Source organism: Pyrgilauda ruficollis, unplaced genomic scaffold, assembly GCF_017590135.1.
Source record: "Pyrgilauda ruficollis isolate IOZ18807 unplaced genomic scaffold, ASM1759013v1 scaffold1, whole genome shotgun sequence".
Classification (NCBI taxonomy): Eukaryota; Metazoa; Chordata; class Aves; order Passeriformes; family Passeridae; genus Pyrgilauda; species Pyrgilauda ruficollis.
Genome location: NW_024508100.1, coordinates 21,442,933 through 21,464,967, shown reverse-complemented (window position 1 = coordinate 21,464,967; position 22,035 = coordinate 21,442,933). Strand labels below are relative to the sequence as shown.

Below are 22,035 nucleotides of genomic sequence, written 5' to 3'. Positions count from 1 at the left end.
TTTTTGTTGATGTTACTTCACCTTTGAGATTAAACACTCTTAGTGGAAAATAATTTTCAATGCAAAAATAAGGATCTGTCATTCTGAAAATATTTGGACTTAAATTTTTTAGATAAAAACTTCATTATAAATTTTCTTTTCTTTTCTTGTTCTGTCTAAAAAAAGATTGGCAACACCAAAATGATTTTTCAAAATATTATCACTGAGCCATTTTTACCTTTAATATTTTAAATATTTTGATCAAAATATTGATCAAGAACAATATCCAATGGGGAAATGTAGCTGTGTCAACCAGAAGTATAAACCCACACTTTTCAATACTCACTAGACAGAAAGGATAACATGGTAAAGTATGACTTTTGTGACAGAAACATGTTTGGAAATTATTTTCATTGCATCCTTAATAGTGGAAATAATTATGTAAAAATAAGTTGTGCATTTATATTGCAATATGTTATACAAAGGGTAAAAAAATTTCTGACAATAAAAGAAAGTAGACTGTGTTACATAGCAAGGAAACATGCATAATGCACCAATCCCAGATAATATAGGGGAGGATGGTTCACCTTTACTGAACAGGCTGTCATTGATGGCCCATGGTTGGTGGATTGGATAAGTGGAATAGACAGAAGTTAAATTATATGAAAGCTGGATTGGTAGAATTACTAATAAATATCACACTGAACTAAAAAAATAAAGCATTGAAATGAATTATTTTTATGTAAGAGCAATTTTTACAGAAATAAACATCTTTAGCATTTGCTAAAGATATAAACAGCATTTAAAGGTATGGCATCTCTGTTTTACATGTATGTGTTTTGCAACAGGTTAGTAGCAAAGATGAAGATTTTCTTGACCTTTCTGTTGATGTGGAGCAGAACACATCGATTACACACTGTCTAAGGTAAATGAATTCATCTTTTCAGCAGATAGCTCTAACTGGTAGATTTTTCAGGTCTAGTAGGTATTGAAAAGTACAATAACATTTAGATTTGAACTTACCCTAAGCAGAAGAAAAAGACTTTAAACTGGATGTTTCCTCTAATGATAAAATATACATTAATGTACTTTGCTTTAGTCACTTTCTCTTTCAATGTGTGTATTTGAAAGAGGAAAATAAATCAACTTTCAGGGAAAATAATAGATTGCTTTGTTGTCTGGAAGAATTGCTGCAGAATTATAATTGGCTTCAAAGAGATTTAAATGTGCTTGCCTTTAAGCTTCTACACAAGCGCTTTGTTGATTAGGATTTATATGCATATTAAAAGTTAAGTGTGTGTTTTGCAGAATGAGTGCTAGTGTCCATAGAGGGCAAAATATTTCAAAAGTCTATTTTATTATCAGAAATAGCTTATTCTGTGCCTCACCCTAAAATTATGTGAAGCCTTTTACTCTAAATTTCTGTTCTGCTCCTAATATATTCCTAACTTAAAAAATCTAGACATCAAAAAAAATTTTCAGTCTTACATGAGTGATTATTCTGAGAGATTTAAAATGTTTTGACATTGATAAAATAAACCACTGCCTATATTTAAGACAATGTATTGCTTTTCTAAGGTAATGATTATCAGTTGGTCAAACTCCTTCAAAATTGCTATCAAGGTTGAAATTGCATTATTCAGTTATTCTGGAATGCCTAGGAGGAGTTTCCTGGTGTGTGATCCCAAGGTGAGAGTTAAGAAACAGAAAGAAATTGCGGTACTATTTCCTGAATCAGCAAGCAGTGACTTCTCTGTGCATACAACAACTGTACTAAGTAGCTTCTGTTATAATTTAAAGTTCTTTCCTACTTAGTTTCTGTTCAGTCTCCCTTAGGATACTGTAGCAGTCCTCAAGTAGTCCGCAATGCATTAATTAGCCTCCCTGGAATAGGTGAGCAAACCGAAGAGGGGCTTTGGAGGGCAGTGTGTTCTTTTTTTCTCCTGTAGTCTCTTTGCCTCTTCATAGTGACCAGCAGTTGAGTCATTATAGGTATTACAGGCTTTTGTTTGCACACTTTTGAGTTCTTCACTGTAGCCACCACCCTGAACTTGCCCGTATTACTTACCTTTCCCTATGTTGTTCAAAGGCAGTTTGAAATCCCAGCGAGCTGCAAGGGTGCTGCAGTGCCTTTGGAGGCCCTTTCTAATCTGGGTTGTTTGGTTCTGCGGTACTGGAGACTGAGCTCTGACATTTTCTTACAGCTGAGACTGGTGAACATGTTAAAAACTGCTGTGTATACATGTTACCATCTGTCCTTCAGCTTGCTCCAGTTTTTTATTTACATTCTTGATCTTCTTGGAAATGTTTTGTTGGGAATGGCCATGTTATGTAAAGGCAGAGTAAGTACTTCAGTAAAAATACCAATAGCATTTCTTCTACTCAACAGGCAGTGGCTGTAGCTTAAGATATGCAAGAACTGCATCTGCACAACTGCAACCAACAAGTGAATGGTGGAGTTGAAAGTGACTCCAAAGAGGTTATCCCCTACCTTCATGTCAGAGAGGATGCTTATCCAACCTGTTCCAGAAGATCTTTTTAGCAGTATTGTCTTGATTGTCTATCTCCCAGTCCTTCCTGTTCTTTAGTACTAATAAGTTTTTCCTGCTGTGTAATATGAATCTTTGGTGTTTCAGTTCAAGCCTATTTCTACTTGCCCTGTGAACTGTACTCATAAGCCAGGGGTTGCCCCCATTCCCCTTCACAGTAGCCTTTTACATACAAGAATGTAATCACTTTTTAAAAAATTTAAACAGCCTAAGGTCATTCAACTTCTCCTTCTTAGGCTATCTTCTCTGGATCTCTACACATGTTCATTGCTCTTCAGCCTTCTCTCCTATTGGACCTCTCTCTTGAACTCTGTCTTTCTTGACGTGCCACTGTCTAGAACAGGACATCATATTCCAAGAGAGATCAATACAATCCTGAGAAGAATGAATGCCCTAAGTCTTTTTGCATTCCAGTGTAGTGCCTTTACTCCAACAGCATGACATGCATTTTGAAGTTTACCTATTGCTCCTTTTGGAAATAAAGGAAAGCAAAATCCTGATTTTTCTTTTCTTGGGATGGTACAGATTGAACAGGAGGAGAGTTATCACCTCTCATCTCTTCTATTGTGTTTTATGTTAGCAACATTTCTACCTCTGTTTAGAAAACATATATTCTTTTAGATTGTGGATTCCCTCTCATTGCTGCTGGTATTATGCATTTTTACACAAAATGTAAGTGCTTTTGTGGTTTCTTTCAATAGGAACATCCAAGTTAATACTCTTTTTGGAATCTTTGCTGTTTCATTTTTTTTTAACAAATGCTTTGCTGTGTCTTAATGGCTTTAATGTCTGCTGCATTTAAAAGGTAAAATACAGAAAAGCTGTGCAAGATAACATTTAAGTATAATGAATCTCTTTACTACTACAGATGACTGTTCTTTTATTTCTGTAGTTTTTAAAAATGTAAAAAGTACTTGTGTGCTCAAAATGTCCTAAAAGCAGAAAGAATACAAACCTCTGGCATAGTCTAAACCCCCAGGATAGATAGCCAGGCCTGAAGCAATGAAAGTCTTATAACAAATATAGTATATATCCGTTGTTTTTATTTCCACTTGGAGTTACAATGTTTATCAGTCAGTTTGATCCTCACTTGTGTAATAATTTCTATTACACTAATAATTCTCTCATCTCTTAAAATCAATTACAAAATTAATACTATTTATGCATATAAGCAATAGAAAGCATCTTTCACACTGCAGCAGAGAGGCTGTAGAAGCACAATGTCAATGATAAGTTAGCATATCTTGGGCAAGTATATTTAAAAATTTTTTTCTTGCTAAAATCACATATAAGCAGAATGTAGATTGGGCTACTAAAGGAGAGAGTTAGACATATCTTGAAACTAGCTTTGCAGGTCTGCAGAAGAGTTCTGCAAGGCTGTAGCACTTGCACATACAGACTTTGGGAACTCCAGTCAGTGATCTGTTGTTTTTAACTGTTCAACATCTATTAGAAGTGCCATGCTGAAAATGCTCAATTGCTGAAAGAGTTACTGAAGTTGAAATTATTTCAATCCTAACCATTTTTTCAGTGAGACATTTTTTCTAATACTACCAAGAATAGATACCACAATGTTACTAATAAATAAATAAATACTACTACTAATAATAAATAATACTAATAATAGATATTAATAACATCAGAATAACTAGTATATTTTAAAAGGAATTCAGAAACTCTTTGAGTTTAATTAACTTTTATGGGAGACTTGGAATAGAACAAACCAATATCTATCAAATTTCTACCATCTGCACATGTTTCTTTGTGTTAGAAAAACATTTTTCCTTGCTTCACTTTGAGATGAGAAGAAAACTAATAAATTCCCCAAATTTGCTTGCTTTTTTAAAAATTGAGACTGTAGGCTTTGAAAATAAATACCAGACTCTTCCTCTAACAGCCAACCTAAAACTTTCACAGGCACATTCTGCTGAGTCTTACATTCTCTGCACATATAACTCATCTTTAATATTTTCTAAAGTTTCAACTCTTCACTTATGATTCCCTGAAAGGCTACTGTGCTTTTCAGAGGAATTGGCTGAATTAAATTAATTTAATGTTTAAATTCAAATGTAAAATCACATGTTGAGATCAGTGTTTACCACTGCAGCAAATCCTTCCTAGTAACGTTTTATTTTCTTTTAGATAAAAATTAATACTTATGATCAAAGTTTAGCTATAACTTATCTTTCAAAATATGTACTTTTTCCTAAATTCCAGTACTTTCTCCTCAGTGTTAAGACCTTATAAAGAAAATAATTCAGTAAGAGTATTCACAGTTATTAAAAATATTATGCAGTCATATGAAGTGCTTCTTCGTCATGCTCCATCAACCTTAAACTTCCATGAAGTTATGTAATTAACTTCTAATATCTATGCCCTAGCAAACTATGTAGTCTTTATTTCTCCCACCTACCCCTCTAGTGATGATGTCAGAATCCTCCCTTTGCCTTGTAAGACTATTCTGGTGCTGCCTACTGTGAGAGCAAGCTGAAGTTGCAGACAGTGTGGATTCAGCCTCCATGTGAATGTGAATTGCAGTGGTAGAAGTGAATTTATTTGGTCTGAATGGGTCTGAGTTTGCCTGGAGTTCAGAAGCCTGTCAGGCACAAGGTAGGGGCACTCAATAAGACACTTCTGGAATTCTGATATAGCTATTTAAGGCCCAAAGTCACAGGAAAACCCATGTGTTTAAAATGGAAGATAGGTGCTTATATCTGCATTCACAGTTCAGCTGCAATGTAACACAAGAGATGACAAAAATAATTACTGGTTTTTGGGGTTTTTTTACAGTTGTGTTAGGTATCTAAAATTTTGCTCCAAAGCGTATCAGCACTGTGACTTCCAGCAAATCTTTTCTGTGAACTGAGAGATGCTATCAAACCAACCTTCCACTGTCTTTGTCACTTTAAAAGCTCAATCCAGAAATATCTCCAAGTGTATTTACTGGATCGGGATTTACAAAATTTTCTATACCAGCTGCTTCTTTCCTTTTTTAGAAAATGGAAAAGTATAATCTAAAAACTTCTAGATGACTGTCCAAAAGGTTAGAGGATGCAGGAAACTAAGTTCAATTTATTTCTTCTTTGCAAGAGGATTCAAACCTTTCTTATGGAAGAACACTATAAAACATAAGATACTTGGGGATGGCAGAAGTGCACTTAAAGTTGCTTTATTCTGCAAATAATTTAAAAAGAAACAGAATGGATTGAGTGATTATACCCAAGTCTGTGCAGCCCCTTTATGTGAGAGACCAGACAGAGGTCCCATTTTGAGACACCTGACCTTTCATTTGTATCATATAGAGGACCTCAGCTCCTAATACAACTTGTTATATCAGCCAGATACCCTATTTCCATTTGCAAACTCCAGTACAGTCACTTCAGGTGCTTTAGAAAAGTGGAATGGGTGAAGCTTTCATCCTGTGTGTCTTTTTGGTTCTGGTTCATCAGCTCAAGTGGAGCAAATGTATTCATACCCTTAAAGAACTGATGATTGTATTTCTTTACAGAGACTTCAGTAACACAGAGACATTATGTAGTGAACAGAAATACTACTGTGAAACTTGCTGCAGTAAACAAGAGGCACAGAAGAGGTAAGCAAAGAGCAGGCTGCTTCACCATGCTCCTCTTGGGTTCTGGCAAACTTGCTCCTTGATAACTATTTTGTTTAAATACCTAGAAACCTTTCATCCCAAACACATTCTCTGTGTAGACAAGAGAAGATGCAGACAGATTTGAAGGCATGTTGTAGTCTAGAAGCTACTTCTAGTTGACTACTCTTACTTGCAAAGTGCTTTTACAATGCAGCCATTTGCTCATTAAGGGAAGAGAGAATGGCTTTGAACTGGTCAGGTGTTCATCATATGCGTTCTTAATGGTTTCTCAGGATGAGAGTGAAAAAACTGCCAATGATTCTTGCCTTACACCTCAAGAGGTTCAAGTACATGGAGCAGCTGCACAGGTACACGAAGCTGTCTTACCGGGTCGTGTTTCCTCTGGAGCTGCGTCTCTTCAACACCTCCGGCGATGCCGTCAACTTGGATCGCATGTACGACCTGGTCGCTGTTGTGGTTCACTGTGGAAGGTAAGGTGCCTTCATGTGTATCAAAGCTACTGGCAGGTGTTTGCCCAGGGATGAGCTGTCCCTGACAAAATGTGGGGAGGATGGGAGGCAGGACTTAAAGCCTGCTGCTGCACGGACTGGCACGTGTCTTGGGCTGGACCATTGAACCAACATCCCTCATAGTAAATCAGTGCTTGCTTAAGAAATAATGTCTCAGGTCTCCAAAAGTCACAAGTTTGGTTTAAACTGATGAAACTACCTCCTTCCTCATAAGACCCCTTAAAAAAGTTGGGAGCCAGGACTCTGTGAGGGCCAAAGGCTGTCATCATGTAGGTCTCACAACAGATCATTTTGGTCAATTTTCCCCCCTATACTTAGTTCTTACAGTTTTAAATGTATTTGATGCCTACCATGAGCAACATGTTAAGTGTTCTGTAGGATAATTCACTAAATGGTCTTGGCACAGATGAAAATAACACCTTTATCTTCAGTTGATTAGCTTTGCAACAAGTTAAAATAAAAAGGGAAAGGACTAAGTGTCTAGAGTACCTCCACAGGTGAATTTTATTATGTTTGTCATAATATTTAGGTATAATTCTGCATTCATAAAGAAATGTGACTTATCAAAATGGACTCATTAGTACATTCTAATATTTTGGGTTTTTGTTTTGCTTTCTAGTGGACCTAATCGGGGGCATTACATTACTATTGTGAAAAGTCATGGATTTTGGCTCTTGTTTGATGATGACATTGTAGAGGTCAGTATGCTGAAGGTCATGAGTACAACTTTTATATTAAAGTTTGCTTCCCTGCTTGGGGTTAAAATTCTGATCCAGAACTGGGTAGAGATTACCAGTCTGCAAAACCACAGTTTGGTTGTAATGTTTATTTCAACTCTGTTAGGAAAAAAGATTGTAAGCAAAATTATTAATCCTGTAGTTTGTGCTCTGTCAGTGTCAGAAGGGTTTTTTTTTTATTTCATAGCAGCATCAAATGTTTTTAACACCAGACTTAGAGTTTAATTTTGAATGTATTCTATATCTACTAAAGTCAATTTAATTCATTAAAACCTTATCACTTGGTAGAATTGAACTAAGTAAAGCTAGCATTGCTGTTGAATTTTCAGTTTTGAATAGGGAAGATACAAGAAACTTTGAATTGTGTTTTTGGTCTGGGATTGCCTGAATGTAGATTAGAGTAGAATCTGTCCCACAGCTATTGCAGATTCTGTCTGAGCACTCTGAAATTCTTATGCAAACCCTTTATGTCATTGTGAAACACTGGCAAAATTGAAGTTTTGAATCTGATTTCCCAAGAGGTAAGGAAAGTAAGCACTGTGATGCTGGATGGGGCAAGTCTTGAAGAAGATTTCTGAAAATTTGAGAAAGATGGGATCACATGGTCACGTTTATGTGTTTTAACAGGGTTCATTACTGCATTCCAAGGAGTCTCTCTCTATTGGAAAAAGCCTAATTCAGTTAGGTTCAGTGACAGAAACATGCCTATGAATTTCATGAGTGAGATCAGCAAGGCTCAGCCCCTAACCTTTACCCTTTCACTGCTTAAATTGCAAACAGAATTTGCTAATTGCAGTCATTTAATCCGTGTTTAGCATTTGTTTTATCTAACAGCATATTAAAAAAATATTCATTTTGCAGAAAATAGATGCTCAAGCTATTGAAGAATTCTATGGTCTGACCTCTGATATATCAAAAAATTCAGAGTCTGGCTATATTTTATTCTATCAGTCAAGAGAGTGACTGGGCAAACTGTGGTGACTGCGCACAAGGATGCTGCACGCAAAGGAAGGTGCCGGCTCCCCTGAACTGACTTTACACAGCCCACACCTCGGATGGTTGAACAACAATACACTGTCTCCTGTTCAATGGTTTATGTGATGTTGACTATAACCGTCCATTCTTGACATTCAGAACTTTGTTTTAGAGAGGGGGAGTTGTTTGTAGCTTTTAAGTCTGATTGAAGAGCTAATTGAAGTCAGATTTTAGTGGAATTTATATGGACTAACATTTACAGATAATAAGATTTGGATGTCAACTGTTAAACCCAATCCAGCTAGAGTAGTATTTTATATGAAAGTGTTCATTACATTTAGGGCAAAATTATTTAAAACTTTCTAGATGGATTTGGAGTGTGTTGATTTACAAAGCATTCCTTTAAATACATCCTGACATATACCCCTTTTAAGTGTAAGGAAAAAAATCAGTTTCATGATGACTTGAGTTGTGGTTCTATAGGGGATTTTTTTACATGATACTCTGCTGCATAATAGATATTCTTCCAAAATCATTTCAATTTTGATTGTTAAAAACTTTCAGAGTGTAACCACAGACCTGAAATTCATGTAGAGGGATTTAATATACACTGGAACTAAGTAATTCTGTATGTTAGCCACTTTGTCATGAGATAGTACAGATAAGGTGAGATTTCAGGACTTACAGAGCACTGGAAAAAAAGGGAGTAAGATCACAGATATGACACAGAGATAAATTGCTTTTATAAAGATTTATCTTACATTTTTGTTAAAATTATATAGATTGTTTACTTGGATTGTGTTTGCAAAGATTGCAACACTGCTCACATGTAACATATCCATCAGGACTGAAATTATCCAGTCCATTTAAATAAGCATTGTCTGTACATAAGACACAACTTGATCCTGCAATTTTCTAAATATCTGTAGGTCCCATTTTCATGTCTCAAGACAGAGTCTATTTCTTAGAAACATAGTACATAGCAACCACTAGAGTACATGCTGTCATGTATATATCATCCTTAATATTTTGGTCATATTTAACAGAGTTTTGTCACCGCAGAAACAGATCTGGAGTGCTTGATTTCAAAATTAGTACAAAAGACTTAGTTTGTGATTTTCCTGGATGAATTTGACTGGCACTTGTCATGCACTGGCTAATAAAATTGCAGAATTCACCTGAATACCTGAATTTGGCAAAGAATAAATGTAGAAGAAAGTATCAATAGGGTTTGAGAAGGGATTGATAGTGGCTTGAGTCAGTGGTCATGCTGGGTAAGTACCTAAAGTTTGACACTTTCACTCCAGTATACAATTCTTGAACTTCAGTAGCCAAAGTCCTATTCCAATGACATCAACAGAAAAACACTCTTCTTGTCTTCATGGGGACTGACAGTTGGTTCTAGTATTTATAAGGAAATATTCTCATCTCACAAAATGTGTTTCTACCTGTTACATTTTAGTCACTCATTATGTATTTATCAGACAATGTTGATTTTTGTCCTTTTCTTTAAGAAGCCTGCCTGACACTTTATGGCCTACACTCCCTTCCAAGAAATGGCTTTTGAAGTGCAGCTACATCTCATATTTTAGTCTTCTGTAGAAAAGATAGTGTTTTTCATTGTACTCTACTGTGAATGTGACATATCTTTTGTGAAATATTGGTGAAAATTAAGTAGCTTCTACTGTAACATCATTTGAAGTTCATTTGGATTTTTCAATGGCCATTTTGTAAACTAAGGCTATGTAGCACTTTACACTGAATGAGAAACAGAAGTGGACTTTTCAGCTAAGATTATTTGTGATTTATCATGTTATTATACTGATGCAAGAAAGCAGACGTAGAATGTAACCTTAGAGGACTTAAGTGAATGAGAGTAGTGGTCTACAGAGATCACTCACATGAATGAAGGCTGGTATGCAGGCTCCAGACAAGCATAATTAGGATGCAGCTCTTGTTCTTTTATTGATGTTAGAATGAAATGTTCTGTCTCTAATACAGAAGATAGACATCTTACAGCAGACTTCAACTCTCACTGAGACCCGGGAGCTTTTCCACTAGAAAGCTAAACCTGCAAATCCCTCTTTAACTGATTTCTTTATAAACATTCAGGATTTCTGTATAAAAATATAAAAATTACTGGCCTTTTAAAATGAATAAGGTTTCCTCACTGTGAATGAAATCACTTTCTAGATCAGCATCAACCAGTGCTGGTCCAAAGGTCTGTATTTTGCAGTTTACTACTGAACATTCTTTTGTTTTAAAAGATTCAAAAAAACCCAGATATTCTTGAGGTATAATTTGAATCTTCAGGGCTCATGTTTATATGAAAAGTAATTTTTCATAAAAATAATTTTTGAATCAGTTAAATTTTAGGAAACATTTTCCTTATTTCAATAGACCTATCTGAAAATTGGTTTTTAAAATGTTAATAGTTTGAATTAATATTTAAATGTTAAACTACCAGATAATAATCTCTGTTTTTCTCCACTGCAAGACAGCTTTAGATTGTAAAGCATACGGATTATTGCAGTAAGTTATTGAGAGGAAAATTACTAGAATAAGCTGTTTCATAAAGTATGAAAAACATTTTTAATTCATGCTAGCCTATGGAAAGATCACAGCACTAGTATCATGCCAGTCCAGCATCAGTAGTCTGACATCAGCTCTGAATTCTCACATTGTGGAATACACACTTCATATTAACACTGGCTAAACTAGGGAGCATTTTCTTTTGATTAACAAAGTTGTGGTGACTATTCTATAAATTGGATCCAGTCTCCAGTGTGCTGAATATCTTGACTTCAGTCCAAAAGCTGTCTGTCACAGCTGTATGAATAGTGCCAGTCTAGGCAGAGGAACTCTTCTTTGTCAAATTAAGCACATTCACTCAAGTTTTGCAGGACTGGGATCCCCACAGAAACAATCATATGGTGTAAAGTATTTCAGTTGATTAAATAAAGCATAATCCCTTTTCTCTTATGCTTATGCATAATTTCCTGTCCCTTATGAAAGAATGGAAAAATACCTAAGACAATAAAAGATTTTCAGCTAGCAGCTAGAAAACAAAATGCTAGCACATATCTCTAATACTATTCTGTGCTCCCCTAAAATGACTATATTTTATGGTGTCAGGTTCTAGATATATTAGGTCCAACAACAATTGGAGTTTTCCAATTATTTCCCATGCTGTTGATGAGATGCACTGTCCATTTATACAGTGTTCTCTATCACTATGCTCTCTACTTAGAAAAAACCTCATTTTTGTCTTGTGCTGTGTTTCCTCAGCACTGCAGTGCTGATGAATCAGTTACCTTAGAGGATGAGCTCAGAACTCAGTGTTTGTATTTCCAAGAACAGGCTGTCGGGATTTTATGGAATTTCTAATGTGAGCACATAGCAGAGGGAGACAGAAGAGTGGAGTGATGGAAAAGCCATACCAATGAAACAGAACACCTTTTTGAAATTAGCTCCCAAAATTACTCCTGTCAATTATATTTTAACAATTTAGTTACCTCAGAGTGCTAGATTATGTATGAAAAGTCTTGTTCCTTTAGCAGTTGGGGTAAAGAAAACAAAGAAGTAGGAGTTCCCTTCATATTAGGTTTAGTATAAATATTAAAGACTTAGCAAAATTCAACTGAAGTTCACCTTACACAATGAGTCCTAAAGTGTTACCACAACCTTTTATCTTCAGACATTACATTTCAGTCACTTTTCAGTTCCAACATCATGTAGTTGGCACCTGAGCTGACAGATGCAGCTGCCAGTGATTTGGTGCCTCTCAACAGCAGACCCTTTTTGTTTTATCTCTTTTTTGCTGCATGTGGCTGATAGTTGTGAGCAGTGTCTTACAGCTGAATGAATACTAGAAATTTTAGCAAGTTTTGGCTGTGTACCTGTTCTTTGCTAGTATCTTTTAGAAGGGTTTGTTTTAATTTATTTTTCTTTTGTTGGTCTGTTACTGTATTTGTATAATAACTTATGTGGTTAATATTATTTGTTTTGCTTTAATTTTTATGTACTTTTTAAAAAAATGTAATCAACCCAAGCACTTTAAGCAACAATGTCAATCTTGTGAAATTCCAATCAGTTTAATATTTTGCCTTTGTCTTACTGTTTTTGCAGCTGTTTGCTTGTGATCCAATATCTCTAGTTAAAACTCGATTTCCATTTTTAGGCTTGTAGTCCTAGCTGGGTTGTAAAACTGGAAAGCCCGAGCATTTTCATACATATTTGTTCATGTATAAAAAGGACAGAGCATTTACTATGTGTCTGCTACACACATCAGTGTGTACCTGACAAGCTGTGCTCTGCACATTTCACAGCCTCTTGTGTTCTCTGCCTGCTGACCCATCTGAGGATGACTGCAACTCTTCAATCTGTGACATGGTTATCAATGACTAGAATTTAGAAAAGTTCCAGTTCTTACAGGAGAATTCTCTTTTACCAGACACAGAGTCGGCTGACAATACAAGTATTGCTCTCTTTGCCATTTTATCAGTGCTCTGTTTGGTCTCAACTGTGAATAATCTGATGAACAACAATTATTCTTGGCTACTGTGTGCGTGCTGGCAAGAAGAGCAAATTTTTTGTCTCTTTCTTCTCTTCACTTGAGTCAATATAAAGCAAAGAGATAATGAAGTAAGATAACTGCTTGTGTAAAATGATGATTTTTTAGAGGGCAGCATCTGTGGTATCTATATCAGAAAGCCAGTGACTTTCTGTGTTGTTAATGCAAGGGTTATTCCTAGTGCTTTAGATATTGTATTTTCTTTGATCAGTGAAAAGACCAGAACTTTTTCCTGTTGCATTTGTTCTGATACTGAGGTGTTTCTTCTCAATTTAACGTGGCCCTTACTATGTAAATAGCCCTTGGCAAGGCTCGATAGACACCCATTTAATTTCTTTTCAGTTAATATGCATTACTTCAAAGAGATTGCTTGAACCTGTCTGCAAGATTTATTCAGATAACACAGTTCTTTTGCATACAGGGTCAAATAACACCTATCAGGAGGTATGTGCCCACCTGATGGGACCATCTGGCTAAACCCACACCATTTTACATACTAATGATTCTTAAGCCTCTAGGAGGTTTGGTTGCTGGCTTTGCCTGACTGATTTAATATGAAACTGCAAATAACTCCCTTTATTCATGATCTCTTGCTATAATTCTTTAATAAATTCTGTTTCATTTGGTTATCAAGACTGGGACTATTGTACTATGTAAAATAAATTAACTTGTGTGTGCCATTCACAGCAGTCAATTTAACAGCCTAATGCTTCTGATGAAGGCTGTGGCAGGTGGCAACTTCACTGTATGTAAGAATATGAAAGAGTCAGTAACTTTTCTGTGATAGCACAGTAGGTCTATAGGAGAAGCTGGACAGACATGCAGCTCCCTAACCTCCATCCTCTAGATAATCCTGACCCTTCTCATAGGATTCCAAAGTGGCAGGACTAAGCCTTTCATGAAGACAACTTGCAGTTCACCAAAACACATTGCTTGCTACAGTAGATAATTAATGAGTATTTGCAACCCCTCTGTCCCTGCTGCCCGGAATCTCATTAATAGGTATACATTCCTTGGAGAGGCTGAGCTTAAACCTCAGCTTTGTATTTGCAATGGTGTTCATGTTTGAAATGTCCCACACCAGACTCTGGCCACATACTAAATTGATTCCTAGTCCTCTCTCAGCTCTCATTCTAACAGCAAGAGCAACATCAGGGCAGCCATGCCACAGGTGCCAGTGGTTTTCCTGGAGACAATTTCCTAGTCTCAGTGGCTTTCATTAAAAATGACCTAACACAAGCTCCATAACTTATAATGATGCTTTAGGAGTAAAGCCGCCACATCCCGTATGGATATGAATGTAGGGTAACAGGAAGAAGAAAGAGACGAGGATGAAATATGGAAACGGTTGGTTTTTTCAGACACTTTGAATATGTGTAGCTGTTTGTAAATATATAGTCCCTCTCGACCTTGTCAAAATGATGCAATCATAATACAACTACTTAAATTTTGTGCTAGTTTTTTAAATGGAATAAGAGGTAGCAGAATTATGAGGCACACAACTGGGGACACTTACAAATCCTGGATTTCTAGTACAGCGTACAATACTTGGTGTATGTGTACAGAAAAATATCTGCTCTTTTTAATCATCATGTACATGTAATTGAACCCTGAGCCACCTGCAGAACTGTAAGATAAAAATCATGTTGGTTATTAAGGTTGTAACATAAGAAAACAGTATTTTCTCCTGTTAACATGTTTATATTTTACATAAAATAAACTCTGTAGCTGATCTCACTTCCATTCAATTTGCTTTGATTTCAGCTGGAGCCATACTAGGGCTGAGTATTGATGTTGGTTGTTGCGCAACGTGCTTCTGAATGTCAGATGCCCATGTTCTTACAAGACTACTGATGCTTGCTTTCTATGTCATTTAATGTGATCAACACATTTTAAATGACTTCATAGAATACTTCACCATGTGGGCTGATTGCCTCTGAAGTGTCTTAAAAGAACAAGTTTTGCAAATAGTTTCTGAGTTGTCTTGGTAGAATGTACACACAATTGCATGACTGAGTGTACACAGTTAAAGCACACCACCATTGACCTTGTCATTGTTTCTGAGCTTCAATGTTGCAGTTAAAACTGAAGAGTATAAATATCAGCCAGAATTAAACTACCTTTTTCATCAAGAGAAATGAGCCCTTTCAGCCTGAGATTTTACCTGTGACTAATGGAGTGGGAAAGGATTTTGCTAATGAGGTCTAAAATTTTGTCAGAGTTGAAAGGTTCCTGTTTTCTGCTGATCTTCCTTTAGTTGTTCATTAACAAACACAATTTACATTCTCAAAAGTGAGGTAAATAAAAGGCTGGAGTTTCTTGCTCCTGTCTAAATGGATTATCTTTATTCCTCCATAATCATTTAGGGAACTGAAATCAAACACAGCTGTCAAACTGCATGTTGCATTTATAGCTAACACACTGTAAGATTTATGGCACATCAGACTATCAAAGGAATGGGTTGAAAAACACTTCATATCTTGCAGTACATGTTTTCTTTCAAATTAAAAATATTTGAAGTACCTTCAAATTTATTCCTGGGTTATTAGGACATAAGCATTTGACTGCTGGATGGAGACAGAAGTTTAAAACACAGGTGGTGACTGAACTAAATATTCACAATACATTCTTTTAAAACATTTTGAAGAAATAGAATTTATGGTGAACAAATAAAGAAACCAAGAACAAGTTTCCAGTGGCAGGATTCAAAATCACTGTACATGGACTTCACTAGAATTTCTCTCACTTCAGAAATGCACTTTCCTAGCAGCTGTATGATGCTTACCTGGATCTCTGTTCCTTACTCTTTTGTATTAATTAGATTAATCATGTTACATTAGACTGGGTTATGTTCTGTGCACCAGATAACCAGAGAAATGCTAAAAATATAATTTAATCTGAAGTGAGAAGTCAGCTATGGTAGGAGAAAATTTTAAGATTACTCATTTAAATGTAATCACCGGACTTCAAATTATATTTATTAGATATGACTAAATACATGACCTGCAAAACCACGTTCCACATTTCTGGAGATATCAATTTCCTTGAATGCTTGTGTGCAACTTAAAAATCTAGTACCAATTTTTAAAGAAGAAAATAGGACAACTACTTTCAATATCTACACACACACACATACATATATGGCAACAGGACATTTTAATTATCTGTTCTGAAAAAAACTTCCTCTTATTAATTTTTTCACAAATACTTTGAGATCACTCCCTTGCCTTGTTAAATTTCACTCATCCTCACTGCACAATGCAGAGTTTAACCAGTCACAAACACTTCACCTAATAGTGCTAACAGTGCATTTCATCTCACAATGAATGCAGAAACAGCAGAGGAGTCAACACCCAGGGGTTTGCAAGTTGTCCCAGGATGAATGGAGAGACCTACCAGGATCAAATAAAAGTCAAGAGGTGAAGGCTGATAAAGACTTCTTTCCAAATCATTGCAAGAGTAAAATAAAGAGGTCAATGCTGAATGAAATTTGGAATAAGACAGAGTAAAACATCCTTTGGATTTCATTTGACACACATGCGAAAAAATATTCAAGTCATGTACAGAGCAGAACCAAAGTTTGGAAACAGAAGATACAGACATCACCCAATATTGCAAACCAGACATCACAAATGCTTAGAGAGCAAATTTTAGTATCAATCACATCACTGTAGCTGTAAAGAAACTCCAGGTAGGTTTGCAGATTAACAGTGGGATTAGTAATAACATAATCTGGAATAAAGTTTCTTATAGCATCCTCATAAAAATTCTGGTGTGCAGAGTTGTGTTTTCTGTGCAGCTGTGAGACATGGTAATGTGTGGAACACTTTGAACACTGGAGAAGAACTAGAACTACTACTACTGCTACTACTACTACTACTACTACTACTGAATATGTAATTATCTCTGCTCTTTGAAAACAAGTTTCAGGAGCACAAATAAAATCTTAAATTTTATTTATTCACAAATCATGTAATTCTCACTGTCATTTATGAAGCATTTTTCATCCTCAAGGTAGTTTACCTGATAATCAAATAAACTTCCAACTCTTAATTTGGTGAAAATGGTAGAAATTGAGTAATGTGTACCAAAATCCATATATATTTCAGATAACTTCAACTTGAGCTGAATCTGGCCACCACTCAGCTAGAACAGTTGTACTGTAGGAATATTTTCACTAGTTCCTCGGTAGCTACCTTGATGACCCCTTCACTTCTGGTGATGCCTGGAGAGGCTACGTAGAACAGAGGCTAGACAGAGTTCAAGGATAAAGGTAGGTATTTATTGAAAGGCATTCTCAAGGTACACCTTGGGCAGTGCAGGAGTCTCACAGAGCTACACCCAAGGTGGACAACAATCACGAGTTTTTCAGACAGATAGAAGTTTGGTCTATTTGCATATTGGATGTTAATTGTCCAATTACATCTTCAGGTAATGTAATCACATTGCCCCAGTTTGCTCTCCCCAATTCACTTTTTGTTTATTTTTTTTTGGGACCTGAGACAGTAAGTTGTCCTTGAGTTTTAGGCCTATAGAAAAACTGTTTTTCTGAATAAAATGGGAGAACAGCAGTTGACAGGCTACGGAGTTTTAGAGTTATACACTAAAGCAGTACTGCTCTGAAGCATGTAAAAGCTAAAACTTAAGGCATCACTGGATGCAGTTCAAAGTGCAGGCCTTGTAGCACATTGTGCCAGTAAAACCTGATGCCTTGCTGTCTCTGATGCAGTTTATCTTGCCTGGAATGCACTGGGGCAGCCAAGGTTACTCAGGAAGTTTGCCATTACAGCACTTCACTTGCCAAGGCATGGGTTGGTTTTCTTTTGCCCCTTCGTAATCATTAATTATTACGCACTAGCACAAAATATTAGGTAAAGCAAGGATGATGTCACTTAGGGTTTATTTCTCTTTCTTAATTCTAGATATACATTTTCAGATGAGCAAAAGTATTCTGAGGTGAGGTCACAGACTGTTTTAATTCTGCAAGATCAGTAGTTCAGGCAGAGACCAGTGTTGACTAAGCAGCAGCATGACACTGTGTTGCCTATCAGAATATGGATTGGAGGACAACATAAAGCCCAAAAGATTTCTTCCCCTTAACCTTTACAACTGTGATATTTTTAAATACTTGAGCACAGGTTGCTAATTCTACTATTGACATTTATGGGATATTTCTGGGCATACTGCATCACTATCCTGTCATGTTGTTTCAACCAACATTGAATCAACCAAACTTTTGTATTAACATGCTTTAGAGTAGTATTCAATATTTATATTAAATTGTATTTTTACCGTGACTTAGAGAACACGGTTCATTATAAGTAAAATTACACATTCACACTTATTTATTGTTCCCAAAAGCAGTTACAGAGGATGAGGAAAGGCAATCAGTTTATCCTAAAATAAGTGGTACTGCAGAGCACAGACTGTGCCCAGCCAGTGTTTGGTGTGGTGATGGCTGTGAATAAAGGCTCACTGTTTAGTGTCTCTGTTTAGTTGTCATGACACTTGTAAAAGTAATGTACCTGGAAAATGTGTTTCCTTAATATAGTGAATCTCTTGCTCTCACCCTTGTGCAGCCAATCCCCACCTCCAGATACTGAGCTGAAAACAAGCGACTTCATTCATCATGCTCTAAATACAGTTGAATTTTATTTATCCAAAGGTATTTTACTCAAAATCCTTGTAATATCATAATGAGCCATATCTCCCAGGTGAATTTTTTTCATGAAACTGTGTTAAATTTTAATTCATTATACCATTTCTTAAGAAAAAAAATGAAGGTGCATGGCCAAGGTGGCAGTCCTCTAAAAATCCCCTTTACATTGGGGTATTGTGTTTTTATTTCCTATTAGCCATTATATACGGGCTACATTATTTTTCCTTTTCTCCTATGATTTTGGACAGTATCATCTACTATTCCAGCTCTCCTTGAATGGAAGAGCACTCTTTTTCCAAAGGACTGCAAGTCCACCAACTTCAGTGAATTTTGCAACCATTTATTAGCCATTTATTAGGGTACATTCATAGGACTCAGCCTTTGGGAGAGTATGTTCAGGAAAGCAGCAAGGGCTGTAGACTGCATAGGCAAATCTGAGTTCTCCATTCTCATCCCTGTCAAGAACTCGTTATATTACATGGGACAAAGAATGCAACCTCCCTCTTCCTTTATTTCTCAACTAGAAAATGAGTAAGCCAATATTTATGTATCAGAGAACTATGGAGCTTAGATCAGAGAAGCAGAGTTGCCACCTAAATTACTCTTACATGCACAATAATTAGGTTATCACTTTTTTTTTCCCTTTTCAGGCGCTCATCAGTTAACAATTGCAGCACTTCTTTCAAGGAGGGAGATTTGCAGACATTAAGAATAGTTAACTGCTCTTTGAGAGAAGATCTTTACAAGACAACAAACAAATGTCCAGAGACGGCAGGAATTAATTCAGTGATACAAATGTGCTCCAAATTTGTGTTAAAAGTTCAGTACTACTGGATTTTATTTCCAAGCAACATACTCCCTCCTAAGCCCAACCAAAGTCAGTGTAAAAAAAAATCAGGTCCAGCTCTCTGTCTCTCACCATGACTACATCTAGTGATTTCAAAGGAAGGGGAGAAAACTCTATTGCAGACAGCTTATGAAATAAATGACCCATTAAAGATCACTTCCTTAGAAAGCAATGAAACTTTACAAGGGAAAGAAACTTTCTATCCAAGCTTACTCAGTTTATGGTTGCTTTTTTTACAGATAGGAATTAAGCTAATGGGTTATGCACTGTGTATTGCCTCATTCTTCATGTATTTGCTTAGCTAATTCCCCCCTAAAATATTTTGTTATCCATAATAATTTTCCATGTATGCCTTAGATAATGAGATGCTATCATGTTATTTACAGCATTACTTATTATTACTTATCTTGGGCCCTTGGAATGATTACATGGATACATGAATATCAACAAAACTGACCTAACAAGCATAAGGCAATACTAAAAAAAAACCAACCAACCAACCAAAAAAGCCAACAAGCAAAAACAAACAAACAAGCAAAAAAAGGAGCAGCCCTTTAATGGCTTTATAAAGTTAAAAAAGTTAAATAGCAAAAAGGTGAGGCTTTTTATGGAAACATTTTTTTCCAGAACTCTGTCCTTGAACAATTTTACTCTTGGGTTTGTAACTCTTCATTTTAATCTTTTTTTTTTTTGCATATCTGCAAAGCAGAGAAGTCAGCTAAGTCATGGCAATGTTCTGGGAAGGAAGTGGTTAATGTCCATAAAGAGGAGTAAGAAATGCTGTGTTCCCCTTATAAAGGGCAATTCCTTGCCCACATGGGCATTTGGAACTCACATGGATCAGGTTTCCAAATAACCCACGTTTCGAGGCTGGAACAAACAATATGCACCATGCAGAAGTGAGCCATCCTCACCTGTCACTGTGATGGGCTGCTGGTTTAAAAAACTGCTGCTCATTTCCAGTGTCCATTTTTATCAGCCCCTTTTAACTGGTCACCAAACAAAGAGAAGGCGAAAGCATATAAGATATTTTCTAGGGGTAAATCGTCATTTAGCTGAATGTTAATTTTGTAATGCTGTCAAGCTATAGCAGAATATTTGCTTTTGCTTCCTCCACACACCCAGCACACACACAGAGCCAGGAAGGGACTCTACAAAACCTTCTCAGCTTCTTTCAATGAGTAAGCAAAGCCGTGTCACTGGGTGGCTTTTCTGCTTAACTAAGACACTTCACACAACAAATAAGTGAAGTCAAGGACTTTGCATCACAAGGTCACTGTCCCTTGGTTTCAGCTGTATCAGCTCCGTGGAACAAAAATGTTTTGTTCTACTTAGTCCTTTCATTTGGGAACATTTACCAAATGTTGCCTTTACTCTTCAGTTTCTACTTAACCTTCTACTAATCACCTCAGCATTCCCAAATTTTGGGAAATCCATACATCTGTCAAATCCAGACCTGAAACCAGTTCCAAATTTTATTAATTTGACGTGAAAACATAAGTAATACTTGTTTTTAGAGGCAGCACACCCAGCTAACCTCACTGCTAGGACTGTTCTGAGTTTTACAAGCCATGTGGTTCCAATCCATTTACATGGGGTGAAGGCTGGATAGGTTGTGCCCACCTTCCTTCTGGGTGATACAGCAGACTAGATAACTAATATAAGTGTGTAACACAGGAGCTTCTAAGTAGCAAGGATTTTTTCTAAACAGTTAAAACATCACCTCCTTTTACTTGCTTCTCAGTCAATAGAAAACTTCACACACAAAGAACATCGTGCACTCAGGTTGGAATAGGTATTTGAGAGAATGATGGGAGAAGAGATGGGTGACTGCCTCAGGCATGATCTTCAGGGCACGGGCATCCTCATGCTCTGTGCTGTCCTGCAATGTTAATGAGAACACCAAATATCATCCCACTGTTACTTTTTAAAAAATATTCTTAACACCATGTGCTTCCACCTAATTGTTTTGCAGCAGAAACTTCTCTTCCCATTGCTGTTTCCTCTGGACTGTAGCACAGATATTAATTCAAATACAGAAGTTACAGTAGGAGAAAACTATTATTTTATTTCTCAAAATTTTTTTTTTTCTTAGCAGCAGATGAATTCTGACACTGAAATCATTCACACAGGAACTGTATTTTCCTCCTGTTAAAAAGCACTGTTTTTCTTTCTTCCAAATCCTACCTGCCATCCTTCCATAATTGGAATTTAATAAAAAGCCTAACAAAGCAAATCCTCTGTATCTCCAGAAAAGCCCCAACTGCCCGTGGACAAAGTGGACCCAGGCACTGACGAACATGGTCTGATGAAAGATGAGCTCAAAACAAAGCACTTTATCCAAATAACCCCCAAGTAGCATGAATTATCAGCATTACATTCATGCAATATTTGATACATATAAGCAGATGGGAAAGAAATCCTGCCTTTTGCATGCTACAGCTCAGTGCGCTTTGGGGCTTTCACTAAAGTCAGTTGGAGCAGTTTTTATTGTGTTGTGTTGGAAAGCTGTCTAGGACAGCCAGAACCCAGGTGTCTGTTAACTGAAAGTGCATAATAATGCTCCCAACTCAGTGCATGTCACTGTGCTTGCA

The 22,035-nt window shown here is 36.5% G+C and overlaps 1 protein-coding gene across 1 annotated transcript in view; it reads left to right on the top strand.

Moving 5' to 3' along the window:
• USP46 (ubiquitin specific peptidase 46) overlaps nt 1–15,203 on the top strand; it is a 33,933-nt gene extending 18,730 nt beyond the window's left edge. Inside the window, exons 5-9 of the mRNA XM_041478941.1 lie at nt 828–904; nt 6,037–6,120; nt 6,414–6,611; nt 7,270–7,348; nt 8,249–15,203. Of these exons, the coding sequence (XP_041334875.1) occupies nt 828–904; nt 6,037–6,120; nt 6,414–6,611; nt 7,270–7,348; nt 8,249–8,350 (540 nt within the window). The 3' untranslated portion in view covers nt 8,351–15,203. The remainder of the gene's footprint in view (nt 1–827; nt 905–6,036; nt 6,121–6,413; nt 6,612–7,269; nt 7,349–8,248) is intronic.
• Nucleotides 15,204–22,035: the final 6,832 nt, after the last annotated feature.